We start from the raw sequence: 22,501 nt of genomic DNA on the forward strand, positions 1-22,501 counted from the left end.
CAATTATATCAATATTTTTTCTGTTAATTCCACGCAGACTCCACAGTCCAGGTCCGACGAATTGTGATTAACCGATTTCGTATTGCCGCCAAATTCGTTCATAAAAACCCGATTAATTATAAAACATTTTGTAGAGACAAGTCGATTTAAATGAGCTCTTTAATGGGTTGTCATGATTAATCATATAAAAATGAATACTACAGGGGTTGATTGAAACGTCCACCGCGAGAACGCCATCTGTGATGAACCGGTTTCACTATTTATAATTAGATTGATACGGTCGTTGATTAAGTAATCAATTAATTGTCCACTACATAAACAATGATACGGTCAATTAACGCACAATTAATAATAATTTAACAACCATCAATTAGCACATAAGTATTTTGAAAGAAAAAACATTAATTTTACCTACAGTAAGTTATATTAATATGTTAATTATTAACTAGTAACTACCTATTCTATGACAATATTTATGATAAAGGAAAAAAGTTCATACGGTCATATCCACCCACTAAATTTTTGAGATGGAACGTGAATTGTACCTTTGTCAACATATTATAATACAATATGTAATAGTATATTATAGTATTACATATTGACATTTGCCATACAAAGCACTAATAATATAATATAAACTGGTGAATGTAGACATAGGTAGCAGGTACACGAGTGACTGTCAATATTTACCTATTACCTAATATACACATTCCCAGTAACATAATATGTATATATTATATACAATTAGTATATGGCATTAAAAAGTTCTATTGACAAAAAAAGCTATTATTATATTTCATAATTTGTCAAATCATTACCACAGAGTAAATTACCTAGAAATTAGAATATTGTAAAAATAATGTTTTAGTAGATATTTGGTGGTTAATAGGTTTGGTACCAACTCATGATCGTTTAATTGTTAAGTTTAAGAATAAGTACACACTACATATAGGAAGTCTTTAGACTGGTACTCATAAATACACATTATATTCATTGTCGTGTCATTAATGATACTAACATTAATTATAGTCATTACTCATTGCACGTCATGGTTAAGATTATTAAAAATCGAATAACTGTGTGTTAAGTGTAAATAGTTAAATTAACAAGTGTTAGCCATATGTACAATTGTTATTAATGATAAATATGGAATACCATCTACCTACGCAGTGATAAATCCATATTACTAATATATTTAGAACTTCATTCTAATTTAAATTCATTCAACTATGTCCACAATTTTTTTTTACTAAAAATTGTGGTTATAATAAATAGTTTATAATAAGTAAAGCTAGTAGCGTAGCGGTACTGGAATAGTTAATTGAATACAATTACTTACATGTAATGACTAATGAACAAATATTTCAAAAGCCGGTATTTTGATAAGATGTTTATAGTATGTAGAACACTTACTTTTGTTCAAAATAGCGATTACCATAATTATATATCAAATACCGGTTAGGTTCAAATTTCGAATAGATACCTTCAACCAAAAACCCATTACGGATTATTCTTGTATTATTATTTAATCATTACTTAGTTTGAATAGACATAGGTTAGGTTTTATAACGATATATACGTATTCCATAATAAGAAATCGTCGCAGTTGCAATTCGTAATATTACATCCAAATAAATACATTTTTTTAAAAAATGGTAAGATGTAGAATTACTAGTGATCATTAAAAGAGCGACCAAAACGGGGCAATTGCCCCCTCCTCCTGAAAATTTTTTTTTTACTTTACTTATTAAAATGCATTTAGTTATACCTCTGTGTAAAATTATGACGAATCCTGCAACTGTATTTTATTTTTCGTTTGTTTAAAAAATATTAAATATATTCAATTTTGTTGACTTGATTAGTACGTACTAGAGTTCATTTAAAATACAGATAGCTCGTTTAAGTACACTTATAAGTATATAATATCATTCATATGAAACTGCTAATACCTGTTAGTTTTTAATAAAACTATACATTTTTATATTGAACGCAACACATAAATCAGTAACATGTCTGAGTTAAGGAAGGGTACTAAATATGTGAATATATAATATGATTTATAAACATACACACTAGATTATTCTTTTCAATACTTTTTTTTTTAAAAGAAAACTTTCTTTTGTACATTATTCACGTGTCCAACAACTATAACACAACATACACCACATTATTTAAATACCAAAACAAATTTAAATATAAATGTATATCATTATTATATGAATGTACAGACAGTGAATTTAATATTTTACAATCAATACAAAATGAATTATAATAGTTATACATGTAATGTATAAATGTCTACATAATTTTTTACACAAATTCTTTTCAAAATTTTAAATTTGGTTTTTACATTAAAAAAAAAATTGTGGTAATAAATAATAGTCAGTTAAATTATAATAAATTATTTACAAATAATATATACATATATTTTGTACACGTCTCCACTTTTGGTTTTCGTAGGTATTCAAATGAAGTGCGCTATAAAACAGCACAAGTTACTTTCAGTAATCAAATTTAATAAAATATGTTCAAATGTCTAGTAGAGTATAATACATAGATATATAAACAGTATATAATACAAGTTGGATGAATATAAAAATAAAAATAAATTACAAATTTTGGTATAAATAGAAAATTAATGACCTAGTTGGTAGAGGTGGAAAAAAAGAGACCATTATAAAAATAGGTATCAAGTTAGGACCAAAATTCGTCCATTAAACCGTACGAATGTCGTTTATGTAAAATATGTATGCACATTTATACATTGTTACTCTATGTCGATATCACAGCTGAAATTGTGTCGGACATTTTCACTGGGTATGTCATCTGATCCAGAGCCTTGTTCTTGAGGAGCGTTTAACATATTTAATGTTACATCAGCAGAGTTGCATTTTGCGCTCAGTATATTTGTAGTTATTGGTGATGCCAAGCTCAACTGTGGTCTTGACATTACTGAAGGATTGATTGCTCTGCTCTCATAAGATTTTCTTTTCAGAGTTGTATGTATTTGTGATCTGGAAAGTTTAATTCATGAATTGGAAGGCAGGCAAGGTGAGTAATACTACTTTTTTTTTTAAATTATTTTTTTAATACGATATCACAACAAAATACAATTAAAAATAATTTAACATTGAATATATAACACTACTATTTGAGTAATTATGAAAATATCACTCGTCTACTATAAAACTATTAATATAAAATACATAAATTTGATAAAAAGTAACAAAAATAATAAAAAAAACCATAAGTTTAGACTAAATTATTGAATATTATATAATTACACTGTGCGCTGTTTGATTTGGTCGCAGATTACAGCCAGGTCATCGGTAAATTTTTTTACAGCACTTTGTAGCATTTCAATATCATCATCAGTCCATTTACTAAAATAATAAAACAAGCTTGTTATGGAAGAATAATAAATTACTCGGTCCCTATAGCTATTTATCATTGTCCATTGTCTATTTGACAATGAATAAATAAAAGAACATTTGTCTTTCTTTGCAAGTAGCCGTTTCTAATATCTAGTTGAGTTTTAGCCAAGTCCCGAACAAATATTGGCCATCACTTTACTTTTAAAATATTTACAGACAATTGGCGGGAAATGAACAACTGAAAAATAATTGCACAAGTACGCTATTCTTATATGATTTGGTAAATATATAGCTATGATGAATATCAATTGTAACAGCTGTGGGAACCTTGACTTATGGTAAATATATATAGCACGTTTTGATTAAATTACCTGTTGGGTGTAGGGCTATCGTTTGTTGGTTGTAACGTTAATGTAAGTTCTCCTAACCTGCTAAAAGCTGTGCCTGCCGCACTGAATATTTCTCCGACCTAAAACACATTTACATTTATTGGTTTACACTGACTATATTATGTTTTCATCAAAGCAGACTAGGCACTGAAAAATGATTTGCTTAACATAATAATTTACTTTGGCTGCTGAACTCTGGTTGCTCATATTGTCGACGAGTAAGTTTACTTTTTTTATAAATTATACTGTTTGTACGACACTAAAAAGTACTTTTAAACAAAAAATTCATTTAAACAAATTATCGTACCAAAATGCCGATTTTTAGAAAGCCGATTATAATTATTTTTATTATTAAAATTTTAATGTTATGGAAACTCAAATGTTGTTGTTGTCTTGAAATATTATGATAACATTTTGTTTCGAAATGGAAGTTGTATATTCCGGGCAGGTTTGCTGAAGTTTGGAGGTAATTTCAGAAAAATAATTTTTATTTGTTAGTAGTCTTTTGATAATAATTTCACTAGTAAATTTATAGTATTATGGAAAACAAATTTAAATATATAATTATTATCATCCGGTTTGTTAATGTTTACCGGAAGTATTCGTTATTTTTGCGTAAACAACAAATATAAACAGTAATTCGATTGGCAACCGTGGCTACACTGGTTTCGGTATTTATTAATCATGCACGGCTCAACAATGTAGGTGGGGGAATAGTCTGGGCCGGCGGAACCGTGACAACAAAATAGGTATGTCGACAACAGCTTGTGATAATCACAAAATGGCTGCCGCCGTTCTGGGGCGGCCGTGTATTTATTACAGGAGTACAACCGCAGCAGCCATTTTACGAAAATTGATAACAAAAAATGTTAGTCTACCTGTTTGTTTTGCCATCAGCGGAACCCTCCTCTCTCTGTAGTCTGTACTGTACCCTCCTATGCGTTCCAATTCTGTCGGTGACGAAGTTTATTGAACGGAAATCGGAATTTGTTTATTATTATTATTATTATATACGATTTTGTTTTGCCGATATTGAATGCGTTTGTGTGACCGGTTTGGATATTGTGAAATGACAATTTGTGTTTGAACATTTTGAAGCCCAAACACTCGTAAGCGGCGCACGGCCAACGAGGTTAGTCAATGTACAGTATTATTTTTAAAGTCGTTCAAACGAAAAATATCGATTGCGGCACCCAAATGCCGTCCGGTCGTCCTAATGTTTGCCACACCCTGCAGCGTTTGCGTGTAATTTCACTGTATTGCCCGGTCCTATAGACTGTGTTACTCCATTAGGCTAATTGCTGATGAATTCTTGTCAAAATAAATAAAATACTTTTGGTATTTGGATTATTAGTCTGAGCACCCATTAACAATATTATAGTTTTTCTTGTAAATCACTATGTGAGTACTACCTGTCAAGTATCGCCATTTATTTCCGTCGTTCCGTTTGGACATCGTTGAATGGTTCTATAAAATCTGGTATATTAATTATTTGTTGGTTGTTAGCTTAAATTTACTTTTTTCTCAGCGTGTAGGAGGATGACTCTGTGAAGGTTAAATGTAATACTATTTTTTACAAACTGGTATTCATTGGGTAAAAAATAAATATGACTAATTGCTTTTAGTTAGGCCGCCCCTTAAATAAATAAAACTGTATACCTTGTAATTCTAATATGCTCTCATTGTGTATCAGTGTCAAATTACATTGACAATAATACTTGTGGGAACCATTGATTAAACTCCTAATTTTTTATTTTCGCATGCATTCTTTATTTTTATAAAAGTTTCTGTCCATTGACAGCAAAGTAGTATTTTGAATCATATAATTATTATTCTAATGATAGTGTTCTTAAATATATAATTTATTATAAATAAATAATTATATAATAATAAAAAATTAACCAAGGAGTCAGTACAGTTTAAATGATGTTTGTTAAATAATAAGTATTAGGTGGTCTATAATTTATTAAGTTTGAAATGCATTACAAATCATTTTGTAATCACAAATATATATATATATATATATATATATATCTTATGATGGCATTACATTAGCCACTGGCATGAAATCAAGTGGAGAAGTTCAAATATTTAAGTATCTTTTAGGAATTGCATAATAAATATTACAAGGAACTGTAGAGTAAATCGTTTTGTAAAACTATTTTTTTATTAACTAACATTTTCCATTTAGATTTCATAAGACAAATTTGTATTATTATGTTTTAAGTTTAATCTCATTTATCACATCTCGTAAACCAAAATCATTATTATTATATTTTTTTAATTAAAAATATTGAGTAAAATATGTTTCATAACAAAAAAATTACAATTGAATAATAATAATATAATCTTATTTACAATTATTAGATGTTTGATTATCTTATGAATGTAGTCCATAACCTTGTCCAAAGTCCGAATTTAATCTTGAAATGTTTTTGTATGTTAAAATGTTCAACGTTTACTGTTGTCATTATGCATACATTATATTCAGGGCTATGATCCAGTAATTAGTATATTCTTGAAAAAAGTAGTAGGTAAATAGTTATATTTTGAGTAAAAATCAAAAATAATTTTACAGTACATAAATATGGTATAAACATATATTAATAAGTTGTAATAAAACCATTTGTTCATTTTAGACAAACTCAAAATGGATCCATTAATACCAAAAGAGGTGAAAATCCTCGAAACAGCTGACGATATTCAAAATCGGCGTTTGCAAGTGCTTGGTCGTTACAGCGAATTCAAAGCTGAAGCTCGTTTGAAAAGAGAAAAACTTGAAGATTCCAGAAGGTTCCAAGTAAGTTAACTTATAGTTTTTCATTAGGCTTATTAGTTTTAATCAAATCATATTTTTTTAATTACATTAACTCATTCATTTTATTTTAGTATTTCAAACGAGATGCAGATGAACTTGAATCTTGGATACTTGAGAAAACGCAAGCCGCATCGGATGAGAGCTACAAAGATCCTACAAACTTACAGGTTAACTTCTAAAAAATTATCATTCTTATTTAAAAATATCCATTTTTTATTTCATTTATGATTTGTAATTATAATATTGACCTAATAATAATTTCTATTTACAGGCGAAAATACAAAAACATCAAGCTTTTGAAGCAGAGGTAGCAGCACACAGTAACGCTATTGTAGTGTTAGATAATACTGGAATGGGAATGATTAATCAAAATCACTTTGCTTCTTCGGAAATTAGACAGAGACTCGGTAATATATTTATATCCCATTTAATAAGTATAGCAATAAGTTATAAATACATTTAAATAAATAAAAGACTATCATATTTTTAATTTGCCAAAATTTGTGTTATTTTATATTTTTTTGTTAGCTTTGATGATTCAAATTATATTTTTCTCTTTATTTCTAGAACAATTACACAAGGATTGGGATTTGCTTTTGTCAAAATTGGCTGAAAAAGGAGTAAAATTGCAACAAGCTCTTGTTTTGGTTCAATTTTTGAGACAATGTGATGAAGTGATGTTTTGGATTAACGATAAGGTATTATTTATTAGTACTTCTTCAATAAAGTTTATTGTATTAATAGATAAATTTATTAAAAATTAAGAAAGCAACTATCCATATTTTAGTGTAAAATGAATTGTAATAATTTTGTATAATATTAGGAAACTTTTGTGACTACTGATGAATTTGGCGCTGATTTGGAACATGTAGAAGTATTGCAACGTAAATTTGATGAATTTCAAAAGGACATGACATCACAAGAGTATCGTGTAACTGAAGTAAATGATTTAGCATCCAAATTAGTATTGGAAGGACATCCTGAAAGAGAAACTATTCTAAAGAAAAAAGAAGTAATGTTTAGTATTCAAATTTTTCCTATAATATTTTATTTAATCGTCTTTCGTCATATCTCTAGGAATTAAATGAGGCATGGACTAGGCTTAAACAGTTAACATTAATGAGACAAGAACGATTGTTTGGAGCTCATGAGATCCAACGTTTCAATCGTGATGCTGATGAAACAGTTGCTTGGATATCTGAAAAAGATGGAATATTGTCTTCTGAAGATTACGGAAGAGACCTGGCTAGTGTTCAAACGCTTCAGGTAAATTATATTTGTTTAAAAATAATATACATAATTAATTTAAAATTGGATATATATATAATGAAATATTTTTGATCCAAGTTAAAGAATGTGTGTAACTGTTATTAATTTGTCTGTAGAGGAAGCACGAAGGAGTCGAGAGAGATCTTGCAGCATTAGAAGATAAAGTATCTATTTTGGGACAAGAAGCCGATCGTTTGTGTGGAATTCATGCTGACCATAGTTCGCAAATACAAAATAAACGCGGTGAAATCGTGGCTTACTGGGAGCATCTTACTGCCAAAGCAAAAGAACGTAGACAAAAATTGGATGAATCACACTTACTCCAGCGGTTCTTGGCCGATTATCGGGACTTGACTTCTTGGATAAATGACATGAAAGCTATAATCTATTCAGATGAATTAGCTAAGGATGTGGCTGGTGCCGAAGCTTTATTAGAACGACACCAAGAGCACAAGGTTAATAATAATAATAATAATAATCAATAGAATTTTCAAACATGTTTATTGTTGTCATTTATATTTTTGCTTGTATATTTTCATTAGGGAGAAATCGATGCTCGAGAAGATAGTTTCCGATTGACAATGGAGTCGGGCCAACATATTTTGAAGGGTGAAAATGTTCCATCCTTGGTGAATGAAAATTTGGGCAATTTAACTAGCGAAAAAAGTTCATTACTTGCGTTATGGGAAGAACGTCGCGTACTCTATGAACAGTGTATGGATTTGCAATTATTTTACCGCGACACAGAGCAAGCTGACACATGGATGGCTAAACAAGAGGTAATATATTTTAATGTAGTAAAATATTATGAACTCATTCCATTCAATGCCAAATTAATAAACACGTTCTTGGTTACGTTAATTTTTTTTCTCAAAATAAATGCGTTTATGTTCACTTACATAAAATGAGCGCATTTACTCGCTTTTATTTTTAAGATTTCCAATTTAAAATAAAACAAATATATGGCAGAACATTTTGTTATATACAGAAAAAAATAATAATTATTACAGATGAATGTTATTTGAGAGAACAAAAATCGTTCACAATAATTCAAAAACTGAATTTTGTATATTTTTCTTTTTAACAAATATTTTTACTGATAATTATTATGGCTCCTGTTAATACTATTAATTCTGACCTCTAAAATGAAATACTAAAATTTAAATTCAAATAGGCCTTCTTGTCCAATGAAGATCTGGGTGACTCGTTGGATAGCGTTGAAGCTCTAATTAAGAAACATGAAGATTTCGAAAAATCATTGGCTGCCCAAGAAGAAAAAATTAAAGCTCTCGATGAATTTGCTACAAAATTAATTGAAGGACAGCACTACGCCACTGAAGACGTTGCACAACGCCGAGAATCTGTAAGTATTTAATTTTTTTTTGAGCTTTTAGTTTAACCATCATAACTATATAATAATTATGTTTTGGTTTTAATTTAGCTTTTGGAAAGACGTACAGCATTACTCGAAAAATCATCGCAAAGACGTAGTGTACTCGAAGACTCGTATAGACTTCAACAATTTGAAAGAGATTGTGATGAAACTAAAGGATGGATAAACGAAAAACTTAAATTCGCCAATGATGACAGTTATCTTGTAAGTTTTTAAATTTTATTCTGTTACCTACTTCGTCTTCTTTAGGTTTTTCAGTCTTCTGACTAGTTATTGCCTTTCCCCAACTCTTCTCTATTCTTTGCTGTGTTCCATTTTTCATTTAATATCTACATACTTAGGCCTAATTCCTTACAGGTAGTGCAATAGGCCATACATATGTCTGAAATCCCTCAGTATTTCTGTGTGAAATGTTTATTTTTTTTTTATACCTAATTTTTAAATTAAAAAAAAACTAATACTTTTTTTTATTTTAGGATCCAACTAATCTGAACGGAAAGGTACAAAAACATCAAAACTTTGAACAAGAACTTAATGCTAACAAGTCTCGCATGGAAGAAATCACCTCTACTGGCCATGAACTCACTGAAGCCAAACACTATGCATTGAGTAAGTTATATTTTGTCTATGATTATAAAAATAACATAGTTTAATTATTGATTTGTATTTTACAGATCGTATTCAAACAAGAATGGATGAAATTGTTCATCTTTGGGAAAATTTGGTAACTGCCTCTGGACATAAAGGATCTAAATTACTTGAAGCTGCTCAGCAACAACAGTTTAATCGTACAGTTGAAGATATTGAATTGTGGTTGTCTGAACTCGAAGGACAATTGCTTAGTGAAGACTATGGAAAAGTAAATAAATACATTTTATAGTAATTTACGTGATACAAAACTTTTATCAATAATATTTTACTAAAATAATAAATAATGTTGTGTAATAATATTAATGCCTAATTATAATTAATTTTTAGGATTTAACGAGTGTTCAGAATTTGCAAAAGAAACATACTCTGTTGGAGGCTGATGTAGCTTCACATCAAGACAGAATTGAAGGTGTGAAAATTACGGCTGATCAGTTTGTCGATGGAGGTCATTTTGATGCCAACAATATACGCTCTAAACAGGTAATTCTCGTATTAAAAATTATATGTTAAAATACACTTGGAAAATAGCGAATCAATTTTATTGATTTTACTGAATAAATAAGGCGGCGTTGTGTGATCGCTATTCATCATTGAAACGTCCAATGGAAACTCGTAGACAACGTTTAGCTGACTCGCTGCTTGCACAGCAATTATTCAGAGACATTGAAGACGAAGAAGCTTGGATTCGTGAAAAAGAGCCAGTTGCAGCGTCAACCAATCGAGGTACGATGATAATAATTGAAAACTATAATATAATTTAAACTTATAAATAATGTTTTTTATATTACAATCCTATTTAAGGACGTGATTTGATCGGTGTACAAAACTTGATGAAGAAACACCAAGCAGTTGTAGCTGAAATCAATAACCATGAATCCCGCATTGTTAGTGTAACTCAGTCGGGTCAAAAAATGGTCGATGACAAACATTTTGCCACTGACGACATCAAACAACGTTTGGCTAATCTAAACAAACATTGGAATCATCTCAAAGACAAAGCACTCCAGGTATGAGTTGATTGATTATAAGTATTATAAATGTTTATGTATTTTTAAAAAAAATTGTGTGGTTTATTTCAGCGTAAACAAGACTTGGAAGATTCTCTTCAAGCGCATCAGTATTTTGCTGACGCTAACGAAGCCGAATCATGGGTAAAGGAAAAGGAACCAATGGTTTTAAGTCAAGATTACGGAAGAGATGAAGATTCGTCCGAAGCGTTGTTAAAAAAGCACGAAGCATTGTTGTCAGATCTGGAAGCATTTAAAACAACAATTGAATCACTTTCTGAACAAGCTGCTGTTTGTCGGGTACTACAAACAACATTAATGTTGCATCTAAAAATTATTTAGCATAATTATAATGATTTATATTATGTGTTTTCTTTAGCAACAAGAAACTCCTGTTGTTGATGTAAGTGGAAAAGAATGTGTTATGGCTCTGTTCGATTACACTGAAAAGTCTCCGAGAGAAGTTTCGATGAAGAAAGGCGATGTTTTGATTTTGTTAAATTCCAATAATAAGGTATACGTCATCACTTTATTGTTGTTGTAACTGTATTACAAAGTTTAACTCTGTACTTACTGTTTTTAATATTTTGGTTTTTATCAGGAATGGTGGAAGGTTGAAGTGAACGATCGCCAAGGATTTGTCCCCGCTCCGTATGTGAAGCGTCTTGAAGTGACTGGTTTGAGTGCGTCCCAACAACATTTAGCTTCCGGAGGATCTATTGCAGCTAGACATGCACAAATTGAAGCTCAGTACACGAGATTATTGAACTTGGCTAAAGAACGTCAGACTAAACTTGCAGAGACCGTCAAAGCCTATGTATTGGTTAGAGAAGCTGCCGAATTAGCTACATGGATCAAAGACAAGGTTTGTACTGGTATATTGTATTGGCAAATGCAACTAATGTTTAATGTTTACTATAGTTCTTGTCTGGTATTTAATCTTTGTAACTTACATAGGAAAATCATGCGCAAGTGCAAGATGTCGGTGAAGATTTGGAACAAGTAGAAGTGATGCAAAAGAAATTCGACGACTTCCAATCAGATTTGAAGGCCAATGAAGTGCGTTTAGCTGAAATGAATGAAATCGCTATGCAACTGATGAGTTTGGGTCAAACGGAAGCTGCATTGAAAATCAATACACAAATTCAGGTTGGTACCATTTCTTCTTCTTCACATGAAATAGCTTTTATTTTCGTGTTTATGCTTGCATAAAGGATTTGAATGAAAAATGGACGTCTCTCCAACAACTTACACAAGCAAGAGCTACTCAGTTAGGTTCAGCGCACGAAGTACAAAGATTCCATAGGGACGTCGATGAAACACGTGACTGGATTCGGGAGAAAGATGACGCCCTTAACAACGATGACCTTGGCAAGGATTTGCGTAGCGTGCAAGCACTGCAACGTAAGCATGAAGGTCTGGAACGTGATCTGGCTGCTTTACAAGATAAGGTAATCAAACATGTTCTGTTAGTTATATCTTTGTATAATTTTCATATTTGTGGCTGATTTATTAGATACGTCAATTGGACGAAACTGCCAATCGCTTGATGAATACTCATCCCGAGTCACGAGACAATACTTACATGAAGCAAAGAGAAATCAATGAGGAATGGACACAGTTGACAGCTAAAGCAAATTCAAGAAAAGAAAAACTTTTGGACTCTTACGATCTGCAAAGATTTTTATCTGACTACCGTGATTTGATGTCATGGATCAACTCGATGATGGGTTTGGTTTCTAGTGATGATTTAGCCTCCGATGTTACCGGTGCCGAGGCATTGTTGGAACGACACCAGGTAAATTATTTGTTTACTTGTTGATATTTTACAGCTAATAAGCTGTAAGTAATTTTTTATTTTTTGAAAGCATAAGTCTTGCCAATTATGGTAAAATCTATTTGTATGTTAAAAAATATTTACACATTATTTTCTCCTATGGTTTTTGTAGAGTTTGAGAGCAGAAATAGACTATCGTTATGGTATAGCTCAGGTATAGAAAGAAGTATTGGTTTTTGTTTAAACGTCATTACAAACTTGCACTACATTGACACTATTAAATATTTTTTTAAAACATTTTTTGTATTTTGTTTTCACATTCTAAAAACAAATTAATATTTACTTTAACACCAGAATTTTTTTTTGACGTCTTCAATAATAAGTTGTGATTTTAAAATTAAAATAATAGGTTATTATTTCTACACTTGTACATACACAATCAAATAATATGTATAGATTTAATAGTAAGATAAACTAGTACAGTGGGGTCGAGGCATAGTGGGATCAGGGAAGTCACAGGTTTTCAGGAATTATTATAGTTGAAAGTGATGCAATCGCTTTGATGTGAATTGGTGAATAATAGAATTATTAAATATAAATAAAAACATGAAAGTGTATTTAAAACTGTATTTCTAGTATTAGGGTGAATACGATTAAGGTTGTCTTAGAATCTTGATCTGTCTTTCCTAATAACTCGTTGCCGTTGTTACCAATAGGCAAATTAACAACATAATGAAGAAATGTTTTATTGTTCTGTTAATAAATTCTATCAACCTGAAAATTTAATGCTCAAGAGTTATTGTTTGTTTTTCTTTATTAAAAATAAAGTTTTGACTACAGATTTTAAAGAAATTGTTTAGGCTACAACTCCACTATAGACCTACCTTTTGTATTATTTTCAGACCTTGAGTCCTAAAATTACACTTGAAAAAGGGAAATAAAGGAAAACTTTCCTGCCCTTCTAGGTGAAAGGGTTTTTAATATTATTTTTTGGTTTGTCAACATTTTATTCATAGTACTTAATTAAAAGAGTATTGTATTCCATACAAATTTGGAACTAATTTGATTGTTTTTTAAAAATTTATAGTGTTCCATTGTTGTTTTAAGTTTAAAAATAAATTACTGTTTGGGTGTTTTAAAATCAAATCTAGGCCCTAAAAACATAGTACTACCATTATTAACTCATATAAATTGAATTTTTTTTTATACATAGAAATAATTTAACACATACAGTATGTTGCAGCTCTTTTGTGAATGTCTATTGTTAATACTATGTTAAATGGTTTTTGTAAAAAATGTGTATACTAATAAAATATTATCACTGCAAAACTTAATTTTATAATTTTGTTTGGATTTTGTAACTAATACTAGCAATACTTTTGTAAGCATTTGCACAGATAAACATTTTCTGTGTAATTAGTTACTTTTAATATTCTTATTCACTTTTTATTCACATTATTATTTTAGATACGACATATTTGTATGATTTGTTCAAACTAATGTTTAAATGTCTTATTAAAGGAACATCGTACAGAAATTGATGCTCGCACTGGAACTTTCCAAACATTTGAAATGTTTGGACAACAGTTGCTTCAATCCAATCATTATGCAAGTGTAGAAATTCAAGAAAAACTGGAAAGTATGACTGAAGCGAGACAAGAATTAGAAGAGTATGTTAGATATTTATTATTAAATGATAATAATTTCTTTGTTTTAGTTTCAGTGTTTTGTGATCTTATGTTAACAATTTTTTTTTAGGGCCTGGATAAATCGAAGAGTGCAATTGGATCAATGTTTGGAACTGCAATTGTTCTATCGTGACTGTGAACAAGCTGAAAACTGGATGTCTGCTCGTGAAGCATTCCTTGCATCGGAGGAAGTTGATTCCAAAGGAGATAATGTAGAAGCGCTGATTAAAAAACATGAAGATTTTGATAAAGCAATTAATGCACATGTATGTATAGCTACACCAAAAAATAAATCTTTTTACATCTTTCATGTTTTTTATTATTAGGAAGAAAAAATAGCCGCATTGCAAACATTAGCCGACCAACTGATGGCTGCCCAACACTATGCTGCCACTCCGATTGACGAAAAGAGACAACAAGTTTTGAACAGATGGCGTCATTTGAAGGAAGCTTTAATTGAAAAGCGATCCAAACTGGGTGAATCACAAACTTTGCAACAATTCAGCAGAGATGCCGATGAAATCGAAAACTGGATTGCTGAAAAACTTCAATTGGCCACCGAGGAAAGTTACAAGGACCCCGCTAATATTCAGTCCAAGCACCAAAAGCATCAGGCATTTGAAGCCGAGCTGGCGGCCAATGCTGATCGTATTCAAAGTGTACTTGGCATGGGACAAAATTTGATCGATAAGCGTCAATGTGCCGGATCTGAAGAACCAGTTCAGGTAATTATAAATTCAAGTTAAAACAATTTTTTGATTATTTTTTTTATATGTATATATTTATAATTTTATGTTATTTTCAAAAATACAGTCAAGATTAGTATCAATTGCTGATCAATGGGAATTCTTGACACAAAAAACTACCGAAAAATCATTGAAACTCAAAGAAGCAAATAAACAACGGACATACATTGCAGCTGTTAAGGATTTGGACTTCTGGTTGGGCGAAGTGGAATCCCTTCTAACTTCAGAAGACTCGGGAAAAGATTTGGCGTCTGTTCAGAATCTAATTAAAAAACATCAACTAGTTGAAGCTGATATCCAAGCTCACGAAGATCGTATACGAGGTAGTACATTTGATTTTTTATTTTTATGAAATATAAGATTGAAAGAACAAAAAAATTTACTTTTTTTTCTGACAATTTTCGATATTGATTGATCAAATTCAAATACTGAAATATTTTATTGTTGATATATTTCTTACTCTGATATTGCGATTAAAAATTGGAAAATTTCATTAATATTGTTATTTAATAAGTTGTCGTTAAAAGCTCCTAAATCATTTTGAAATAATTTGTATTTTAGATATGAACGGACAAGCTGATTCCTTAATTGAAAGTGGTCAATTTGAGGCTGGAAGCATTCAAGAACGTCGTAGTTCTATCAATGAAAGGTACGAGAGGATCAGAAATTTGGCAGCACACCGTCAAGCACGTCTAAATGAAGCCAATACTCTACATCAATTCTTCAGGGACATTGCAGATGAGGAATCTTGGATAAAGTCAGTAAAAACGATAATTAATAACTTTCAAAGTACACATATTTACATGAGCAATTTAAATTTGTATACCATTAGAGAGAAAAAGTTGTTAGTGGGCTCTGACGATTATGGTCGGGACTTAACTGGCGTTCAAAACTTAAAAAAGAAACACAAGCGTCTTGAAGCAGAATTGGCGTCCCACGAACCAGCTATTCAGTCGGTGCAAGAAGCCGGTGAAAAACTGATGGACGTTTCCAATTTAGGTGTTCCAGAAATTGAACAAGTAAGAGGAAATTATATTGACTAAATAAGATAGATTAATTAACAAACTTATGTATGTTTAAAGCGATTGAAATTGCTGAACCAAGCCTGGGATGAACTGAAACAAATGGCGTCGACAAGAGGCAAAAAGTTGGATGAATCATTGACATATCAACAGTTCTTGGCTAAAGTTGAAGAAGAAGAAGCATGGATCAGGTAAACATATTTATTTAGACTAATTGCTTAAATTGGTGTCCAGGTGTCTAATTTTTTGTTTTTTATTTCAAGTGAAAAACACCAGTTGCTATCGGTAGAAGACTTTGGTGATACAATGGCTGCTGTTCAAGGTCTTTTAAAAAAACACGACGCATTTGAAACTGACTTTGCCGTTCATCGTGATCGATGTGAAGAGATCAGCCACGGTGGTATGGATCTTGCCGATTCCAAAAACCATCATGCGGACAGCATTATGCAGCGTTGCCAACAACTCCAGGTGAAGAAGCAATTATTTTACACTCGTTAAAGCTTACAAAATGACAATACAATATTTATTTTTATTAGATTAAGTTGGACAATTTATCCGCTTTGGCCGCCAAACGCAAGTCTAAGCTGATGGACAACTCGGCATACTTGCAGTTCATGTGGAAAGCTGATGTGGTTGAGTCATGGATTGCCGACAAAGAAACGCACGTTCGATCCGAAGAATACGGAAGAGATTTGTCTACTGTCCAGACTTTACTGACTAAACAAGAGACATTTGACGCAGGTATGAGCAAATATAAAACAACATATATGCTTCTTACAATAACAAATTATATGAATTAAAACCCAAACTTAAATTGTTATTAGGATTACACGCTTTTGAACATGAGGGAATACAGAATATCACTGCTCTTAAAGATCAACTGATTGCAGCCAATCACGACCAATCTGAAGCAATATTGAAACGACACAATGATGTTATTACAAGGTAATATATTATTTAAACTCGAGTCTTCTCATTAGAATAACTATAAATTACAATTTTTTTTAGAAAATAGCGTGAAATATTTATTACTTTATATTTTTAGATGGCAAAAATTGTTGGGTGATTCAGATGGTCGCAAACAACAATTGTTGCGCATGCAAAACCAATTCCGTCAAATCGAGGAACTTTACTTGACGTTTGCTAAGAAAGCATCTGCATTCAATTCATGGTTTGAAAACGCCGAAGAAGATTTGACAGATCCAGTACGATGTAATTCTATTGAAGAAATAAGAGCTCTACGTGAAGCACACGCACAATTCCAAGTTAGTGACATGCCATACACTGGATCAGTCTTAATTGTTTTCTTTGGTGTTTTATTAAAAAATCTTTTATAGGCTTCTTTGACGTCGGCTCAAGCAGACTTTGAAGCCTTGGCTGCATTGGACCATCAAATCAAAAGTTTCAACGTTGGCCCTAATCCGTACACGTGGTTTACAATGGAAGCTTTGGAAGACACATGGAGAAACCTACAGAAAATCATTAAAGAGCGAGACATTGAATTGACAAAGGAAGCGCAAAGACAAGATGAAAACGATACATTGAGAAAAGAATTCGCCAAACATGCCAACACATTCCATCAATGGCTAACTGAAACTAGGTAATTGTGAATTTTATTTTATTCACTATTAATTTTGCTGTATTAATGTACTTATCAATTTTTTTTTTTAAGAACATCTATGATGGAAGGTTCTGGATCGTTAGAACAACAACTTGAAGCTATTAAAGTAAGTTTTAATATTTGTAATAAGTATTAAACTTTTTGTATTAATTAAATTTATTGTTTTTAATATCAGCGAAAGGCAACTGAAGTTCGCTCTCGTCGATCAGATTTGAAGAAAATCGAAGACCTTGGGGCTATTCTTGAAGAGCATTTGATTTTGGACAATAGATACACTGAACACAGTACCGTGGGTCTAGCGCAGCAGTGGGATCAATTGGACCAACTGGGCATGAGAATGCAACACAACCTCGAGCAACAAATTCAGGCGAGAAATCAATCGGGCGTCAGCGAAGATGCCCTGAAAGAATTCTCGATGATGTTCAAACACTTTGACAAAGATCGTTCTGGTCGACTCGATAAAACAGAATTTAAATCATGTCTCAGAGCTCTCGGCTACGATCTACCGATGGTTGAAGAAGGACAACCTGACCCCGAATTCGAGGCCATCCTTGGTATGCTATTTTTGCAGCAAATAATGAAACCTACTACAAATTTTCTACGTTTTTTTTTGGTATTATAAATATAAATCATGACTACTTGAAATTTTTTAGATGTCGTCGATCCTAATCGTGACGGTTATGTATCGCTACAAGAATACATGGCGTTCATGATCAGCAAAGAAACTGAAAACGTCCAGAGTTCAGAAGAAATCGAAAACGCTTTCAGAGCCATTACAGCGGGCGATCGACCATATGTCACCAAAGAAGAACTATACGCTGTAAGTATAACGACAAAAGAAAATAATATGTTAACTGTTTTTCATCAATATTAACCAATGACACATTTTTTAAAATTAAATAATGTTTTTATTTTCAGAACCTTACTAAAGATATGGCCGACTATTGTGTCAATCGTATGAAACCATTCGTCGATGCTAAAACCGAAAGGCCAATTACTGGCGCACTAGATTATATTGAGTTTACTAAAACACTTTTCCAAAATTAAATAAATCATCATTATACACGATGAAACATTTAAAAAACGCACGCAGCTACATCAGAGTTTTTAGAAATATATTTATTTATGTATACCTAACTAATTATTAGCTTAATAACTATAAATTATTTATTTGTGAGCAATATAAGTTTAACTTTCATGTTTGAATTTCACACGTTAATTGATAAAAAAAGTTTTATTTTTTATTTGAGTGTTAAACATTTTTATAAATGTGGGTAGATTTTTTTCCAAAATGTATTTTTGTGTTAAAACATTTTATTTTGCTTTGAAATTTAACTACCTATGTGTATTAACAACATTTTTATTTTATTTATTTTTATTTTAACAAATATTTAAGAGAATTTTATTATTATATTTATTGAATCGCTTGTGCTTTGTGAGTTTTAGCGATTTTGTTTTTATTTATTTTTCACAATAAAACTCGTCAAGTATAATCACAGTGGAAATAGATTTTTTTTAATTATCTCATCAACCAATATAAATTTGTTTACAAATTTGGTACAATTTTACCAAAAAATGGTTACAATTAATTTCTAATCTAATATTTAAGTAAAATACAAAAAAGTGACATAAACAGAACCAAAACAGCACACAACTAAATACATATTTAAACATCGAGATTGTTTTTTTTATAAACTGCATACTTAACTGACACAATTAATAACATGAAAAAAAATTTCCAAAATGTGTAGTATCCGTTAATTATATGAAATTTAAAATGACGTTACTATTTTGTTCGAGCTAGATTTTTTCAAAAATTCTATCACATGTCGCGCCAAGTTATTGAAAATCGTAGCCTGTTAAAATATATAATTAAATATTAATCAGGTTTGAAAAGTGAACTTAAACAAAGAAAAAGAAGAGAAATGTTACTTGTGATGATTCAGGGTGAGATATAACAACGGGCTGACCGGTATCGCATCCTTCAGTTATAGATTGTTCCATTGGAATGGAAAATAATGAATTAATTCCTGTAAAAAAAAAAACAAACTTTAAAAATAATCAAACGGATTGTAAAATAACCTTTAATACCTTCATTAGTTGCTACTTCTTGGATGGTGTTGCCAAATATTTGGTTTATGTGAGAACAATTTGAGCATTTTACACCACTCATATTTTGCACCAGCCCGACAATAGGTAAGTTTAATTTTTTGAACATTGTTATACCTCTTTTGGTTACGTCGACTGCAGCTTTTTGACCGGTAGTGACGATCACAACACCTATACAGCAAATGTCTACTACAACAGGGTTCGAGTGTATTCTATTAAATATTAATATTACCGTCAATTGGTAAATTTTGGGCCAGGGACAGATGCGTATCTCCAGTTCCGGGTGGTGTGTCCACAATCAAATAGTCTGTTCTGTCCCAGTTAACGCCTCTGATCAATTTGTCAATAGCGGCCATTACCATCAGCCCTCTCCAGATTGCTGCCGAGTTATTCGTCATCAGGTTACCCATGGACATACTGCAACTAGCAAAATTAGATTCATTCCTTACATGGTCGTTCAAACAATTTACCATTTCACGCCGTAGTTGACGAGAGGAACCATTAAGTTATCTATAAATTAAAAAAATAGGATCGAATAATTAAAATATTCTAGGGCAACCATTGAACAATTCAATAAATGTAAACAAACCGTCATCGAGTAGTGGCGTTTCATGTAAATTCATCATAAGAGGTACTGATGGACCAAAAACGTCCGCATCTAATAAACCGACTTCTTTTTCGGGTGCTATACTTTTTAGAGCCGTCGCTAAGTTTACTGAACAAAACCCAAAGCACACATAGAGAATGCAGTTGAAATGAAATAGACAAAAGTCTCACTTACCGGAAACTGTCGACTTGCCAACACCTCCTTTACCGGACGCCACTAGAATAATATGACCTACTCCTTTGATTGGCTTCTTTTTCGGTAGCTTTTTTCTCATTAGCTCCTCTTGTTTTTCTGTCAGTCGAGACAAATTTCTGACGAGTAGCCATCTCAAATGGTTGTTCTGTAAAATATGAATTAGATAAGTAATAACATCAATTTTATGTTTGTTATCAAATGCAACAATATTTTTTCTGACTTTTAACACAAAGTTACTACTGCAGCTGTTGTTTAACGTACAACTTAGACTTCTTTTCAACATAATAGTTTAATTTCTATCACAATGGACGCATTAATAACACGAGTGCCTACCACAGTGTGAAGCATTAATTAGATTTGGTAAAATATAAATAACACAAAACCAATTACTATTTTATTTCGGAACTTTAAATATTAAAGAATTTTATTTTAAATAAATAAAAAGAGTTTCAATACGGTATGCCGGCAAATAAAAATGATAACATATTATCAAACATAAACACGTTTTGAGATGAGATCACAGAATAACTAGAAGGGAAACTTCAAAAAAAAAAATACATGGGTTCTTATGAGCTGCCGAAAAAGCCCGTCTGTCATAAGATTTATGAGGCTGGGAGAGCCAGACTATAGTCTATAATAGATGGATAATATAATAATTATAGGTAATTACAAACAAAAAATTATGATAATTGTACATAATCCCCAAAAACAAAACGTCGGAGACTTATCAGTCTCGGTCTGGGCTTCCCTTCTGGTTATTCAGTGATAAGATTACGATTTATCATTATCTAAAGAGGACATCATCTCCTATTTATTAAAGAGTTGGGTGTAGGCAATTTTTTAAAGGTAAAACTGTAATGTGTAGTTATTAGTTCAATAATTAGGACTTTTTTTTTTTTGGTAGTTAATTTATTTTTGGACTATATCAACATCCTTGAAAGTGATTTAAAAAATTCCAAAAAAGGGGAAAATAACACTTTGACCGAAGTAAATTTCTAGACTGATATGTGTAAGTGAATCAACTATTAATCAATTAGTCAACCCCTAGTCTAATCTAATCGAATTCATCCTAATACGAAAAATACAAATGACTTGTGTTAATCATTAATACTATTTATTTTTGTTATTCAAGTAAATCAGTTTTGATTTTAGATGATTTCAAGTTAAATATATGAATACAAATATAGTTAAAAAAAAAATGTTTTAATACTTTATTAATTATTTGTTTAGTCTTTAACATAGGTACAAATACCGAGTTGAAATTGTTTTTAGTGTTAATTATTGATAAAAATCATCATATACAATTGTTGTAGTATAGAACCTTTTTTTTTATTGAATTTATTATTATCCGAAGTGTGTCACAAAAATACATGTGCAATTTTAAAATCCTACTGCAAATATGGCTTTTGCAGTAAACACCTACGTTCTAGATCTTATAACCCGAATCGTTGTTTACCGGTTCGAATATGAAGAAGTGTGCTATGTACATAAAAAACAACTGGGTTTCGAGAAAAACAAGTTGCTAAGCATAAACAAATTTCCTAAATCGAAACATATATTATACTTATAGTTAAAAGTCATCATAGAACTAGGTCGCAGTATAGAAACTTGTTTTTATTTATGTATTATTTTTTGAAATAATATTGAAATACATATTTCCCAAATGTTATTCAGTGTACAAGTACACGTCATCAGTTTCGCACAAGAGGACAACAATAATTAAAGACATGGTTTCGAGTTGTAGTTATCAGGTATCGATACTTTTGTGTTTATTTTTGTTTTCATCGATACATTTTTCGGAATCGAACGATGAATCCTTAATTGACTTGTTCAAA

General features: G+C 31.1%; 3 protein-coding genes and 1 long non-coding RNA gene across 6 annotated transcripts; 2 read left to right on the plus strand and 2 right to left on the minus strand.

The window, feature by feature from the left end:
* Positions 1-315: 315 nt before the first annotated feature.
* Positions 316-3,760, plus strand: LOC126847354 (uncharacterized). The gene is made up of 3 exons (XR_007687055.1): positions 316-416; positions 2,996-3,051; positions 3,591-3,760. It is a non-coding gene; the product is annotated as an uncharacterized LOC126847354 (long non-coding RNA).
* Positions 2,253-4,258, minus strand: LOC126847353 (chromatin complexes subunit BAP18). The gene is made up of 4 exons (XM_050587501.1): positions 3,944-4,258; positions 3,746-3,843; positions 3,285-3,383; positions 2,253-3,014 (listed from the first exon to the last, which is right to left on the minus strand). Exons 1-4 carry the CDS (start codon positions 3,968-3,970, stop codon positions 2,768-2,770), a joined length of 471 nt encoding a protein of 156 aa, XP_050443458.1. The 5' UTR covers positions 3,971-4,258; the 3' UTR covers positions 2,253-2,767.
* A 426-nt stretch (positions 4,259-4,684) lies between these two features.
* Positions 4,685-19,253, plus strand: LOC126847351 (spectrin alpha chain). Of its 2 annotated transcripts, XM_050587499.1 has the most exons (39): positions 4,685-4,895; positions 6,403-6,563; positions 6,653-6,748; positions 6,853-6,988; positions 7,149-7,279; positions 7,405-7,593; positions 7,659-7,847; positions 7,967-8,305; positions 8,393-8,629; positions 9,025-9,213; positions 9,292-9,447; positions 9,720-9,852; positions 9,918-10,102; positions 10,222-10,374; positions 10,458-10,617; positions 10,696-10,901; positions 10,974-11,201; positions 11,281-11,415; positions 11,503-11,766; positions 11,859-12,050; positions 12,116-12,352; positions 12,418-12,699; positions 12,851-12,892; positions 14,200-14,348; positions 14,437-14,632; positions 14,693-15,091; positions 15,180-15,435; positions 15,674-15,869; positions 15,945-16,131; positions 16,195-16,325; positions 16,398-16,602; positions 16,671-16,875; positions 16,959-17,079; positions 17,180-17,399; positions 17,472-17,734; positions 17,807-17,861; positions 17,931-18,309; positions 18,409-18,575; positions 18,674-19,253. In XM_050587499.1, the coding sequence occupies exons 2-39, from the start codon at positions 6,414-6,416 to the stop codon at positions 18,800-18,802; spliced, it is 7,287 nt and encodes a 2,428-aa protein (XP_050443456.1). In that variant the 5' UTR covers positions 4,685-4,895; positions 6,403-6,413; the 3' UTR covers positions 18,803-19,253. The 2 variants fall into 2 exon arrangements, with proteins under 2 accessions (XP_050443456.1, XP_050443457.1); XM_050587500.1 differs by lacking the exon at positions 12,851-12,892.
* Positions 19,254-19,348: 95 nt separating this feature from the next.
* LOC126843940 (iron-sulfur protein NUBPL) lies at positions 19,349-21,119 on the minus strand. Of its 2 annotated transcripts, none has more exons than XM_050581760.1 (8): positions 20,928-21,119; positions 20,646-20,811; positions 20,454-20,579; positions 20,335-20,374; positions 20,097-20,281; positions 19,847-20,035; positions 19,688-19,785; positions 19,349-19,611 (listed from the first exon to the last, which is right to left on the minus strand). In XM_050581760.1, the coding sequence occupies exons 2-8, from the start codon at positions 20,743-20,745 to the stop codon at positions 19,528-19,530; spliced, it is 822 nt and encodes a 273-aa protein (XP_050437717.1). In that variant the 5' UTR covers positions 20,746-20,811; positions 20,928-21,119; the 3' UTR covers positions 19,349-19,527. The 2 variants fall into 2 exon arrangements, with proteins under 2 accessions (XP_050437717.1, XP_050437709.1); XM_050581752.1 differs by having other exon boundaries at positions 20,887-21,119.
* Between the last annotated feature and the right edge of the window lie 1,382 nt (positions 21,120-22,501).

Source organism: Adelges cooleyi, unplaced genomic scaffold (genome assembly GCF_023614345.1).
Source record: "Adelges cooleyi isolate 19-005CV unplaced genomic scaffold, UGA_ACOO_1.1 ACOO_flye_CR_arks_rails_tigmint_CR_PRNA_108, whole genome shotgun sequence".
NCBI classification, from domain to species: Eukaryota; Metazoa; Arthropoda; class Insecta; order Hemiptera; family Adelgidae; genus Adelges; species Adelges cooleyi.

Excerpts from the sequence above, each read along its gene's own strand:
- LOC126847351 (XM_050587499.1), top strand. The coding sequence starts at position 6,414 with ATGGATCCATTAATACCAAAAGAGGTGAAAATCCTCGAAACAGCTGAC. Across the intron at positions 12,353-12,417 it reads TGGCTGCTTTACAAGATAAG|ATACGTCAATTGGACGAAAC; the intron begins GTAATCAAACAT and ends CTGATTTATTAG. Across the intron at positions 12,700-12,850 it reads CATTGTTGGAACGACACCAG|AGTTTGAGAGCAGAAATAGA; the intron begins GTAAATTATTTG and ends TGGTTTTTGTAG.
- LOC126847353 (XM_050587501.1), bottom strand. The coding sequence starts at position 3,970 with ATGAGCAACCAGAGTTCAGCAGCCAAA. Across the intron at positions 3,844-3,943 it reads ACCAGAGTTCAGCAGCCAAA|GTCGGAGAAATATTCAGTGC; the intron begins GTAAATTATTAT and ends AATGTGTTTTAG. Across the intron at positions 3,015-3,284 it reads CAAATCAAACAGCGCACAGT|ATCACAAATACATACAACTC; the intron begins GTAATTATATAA and ends TAAACTTTCCAG.
- LOC126843940 (XM_050581752.1), bottom strand. The coding sequence starts at position 20,949 with ATGTTGAAAAGAAGTCTAAGTTGTACGTTAAACAACAGCTGCAGTAGT. Across the intron at positions 20,282-20,334 it reads GTCAACTACGGCGTGAAATG|TATGTCCATGGGTAACCTGA; the intron begins GTAAATTGTTTG and ends TGCTAGTTGCAG. Across the intron at positions 19,612-19,687 it reads CTCACCCTGAATCATCACAA|GCTACGATTTTCAATAACTT; the intron begins GTAACATTTCTC and ends ATATTTTAACAG.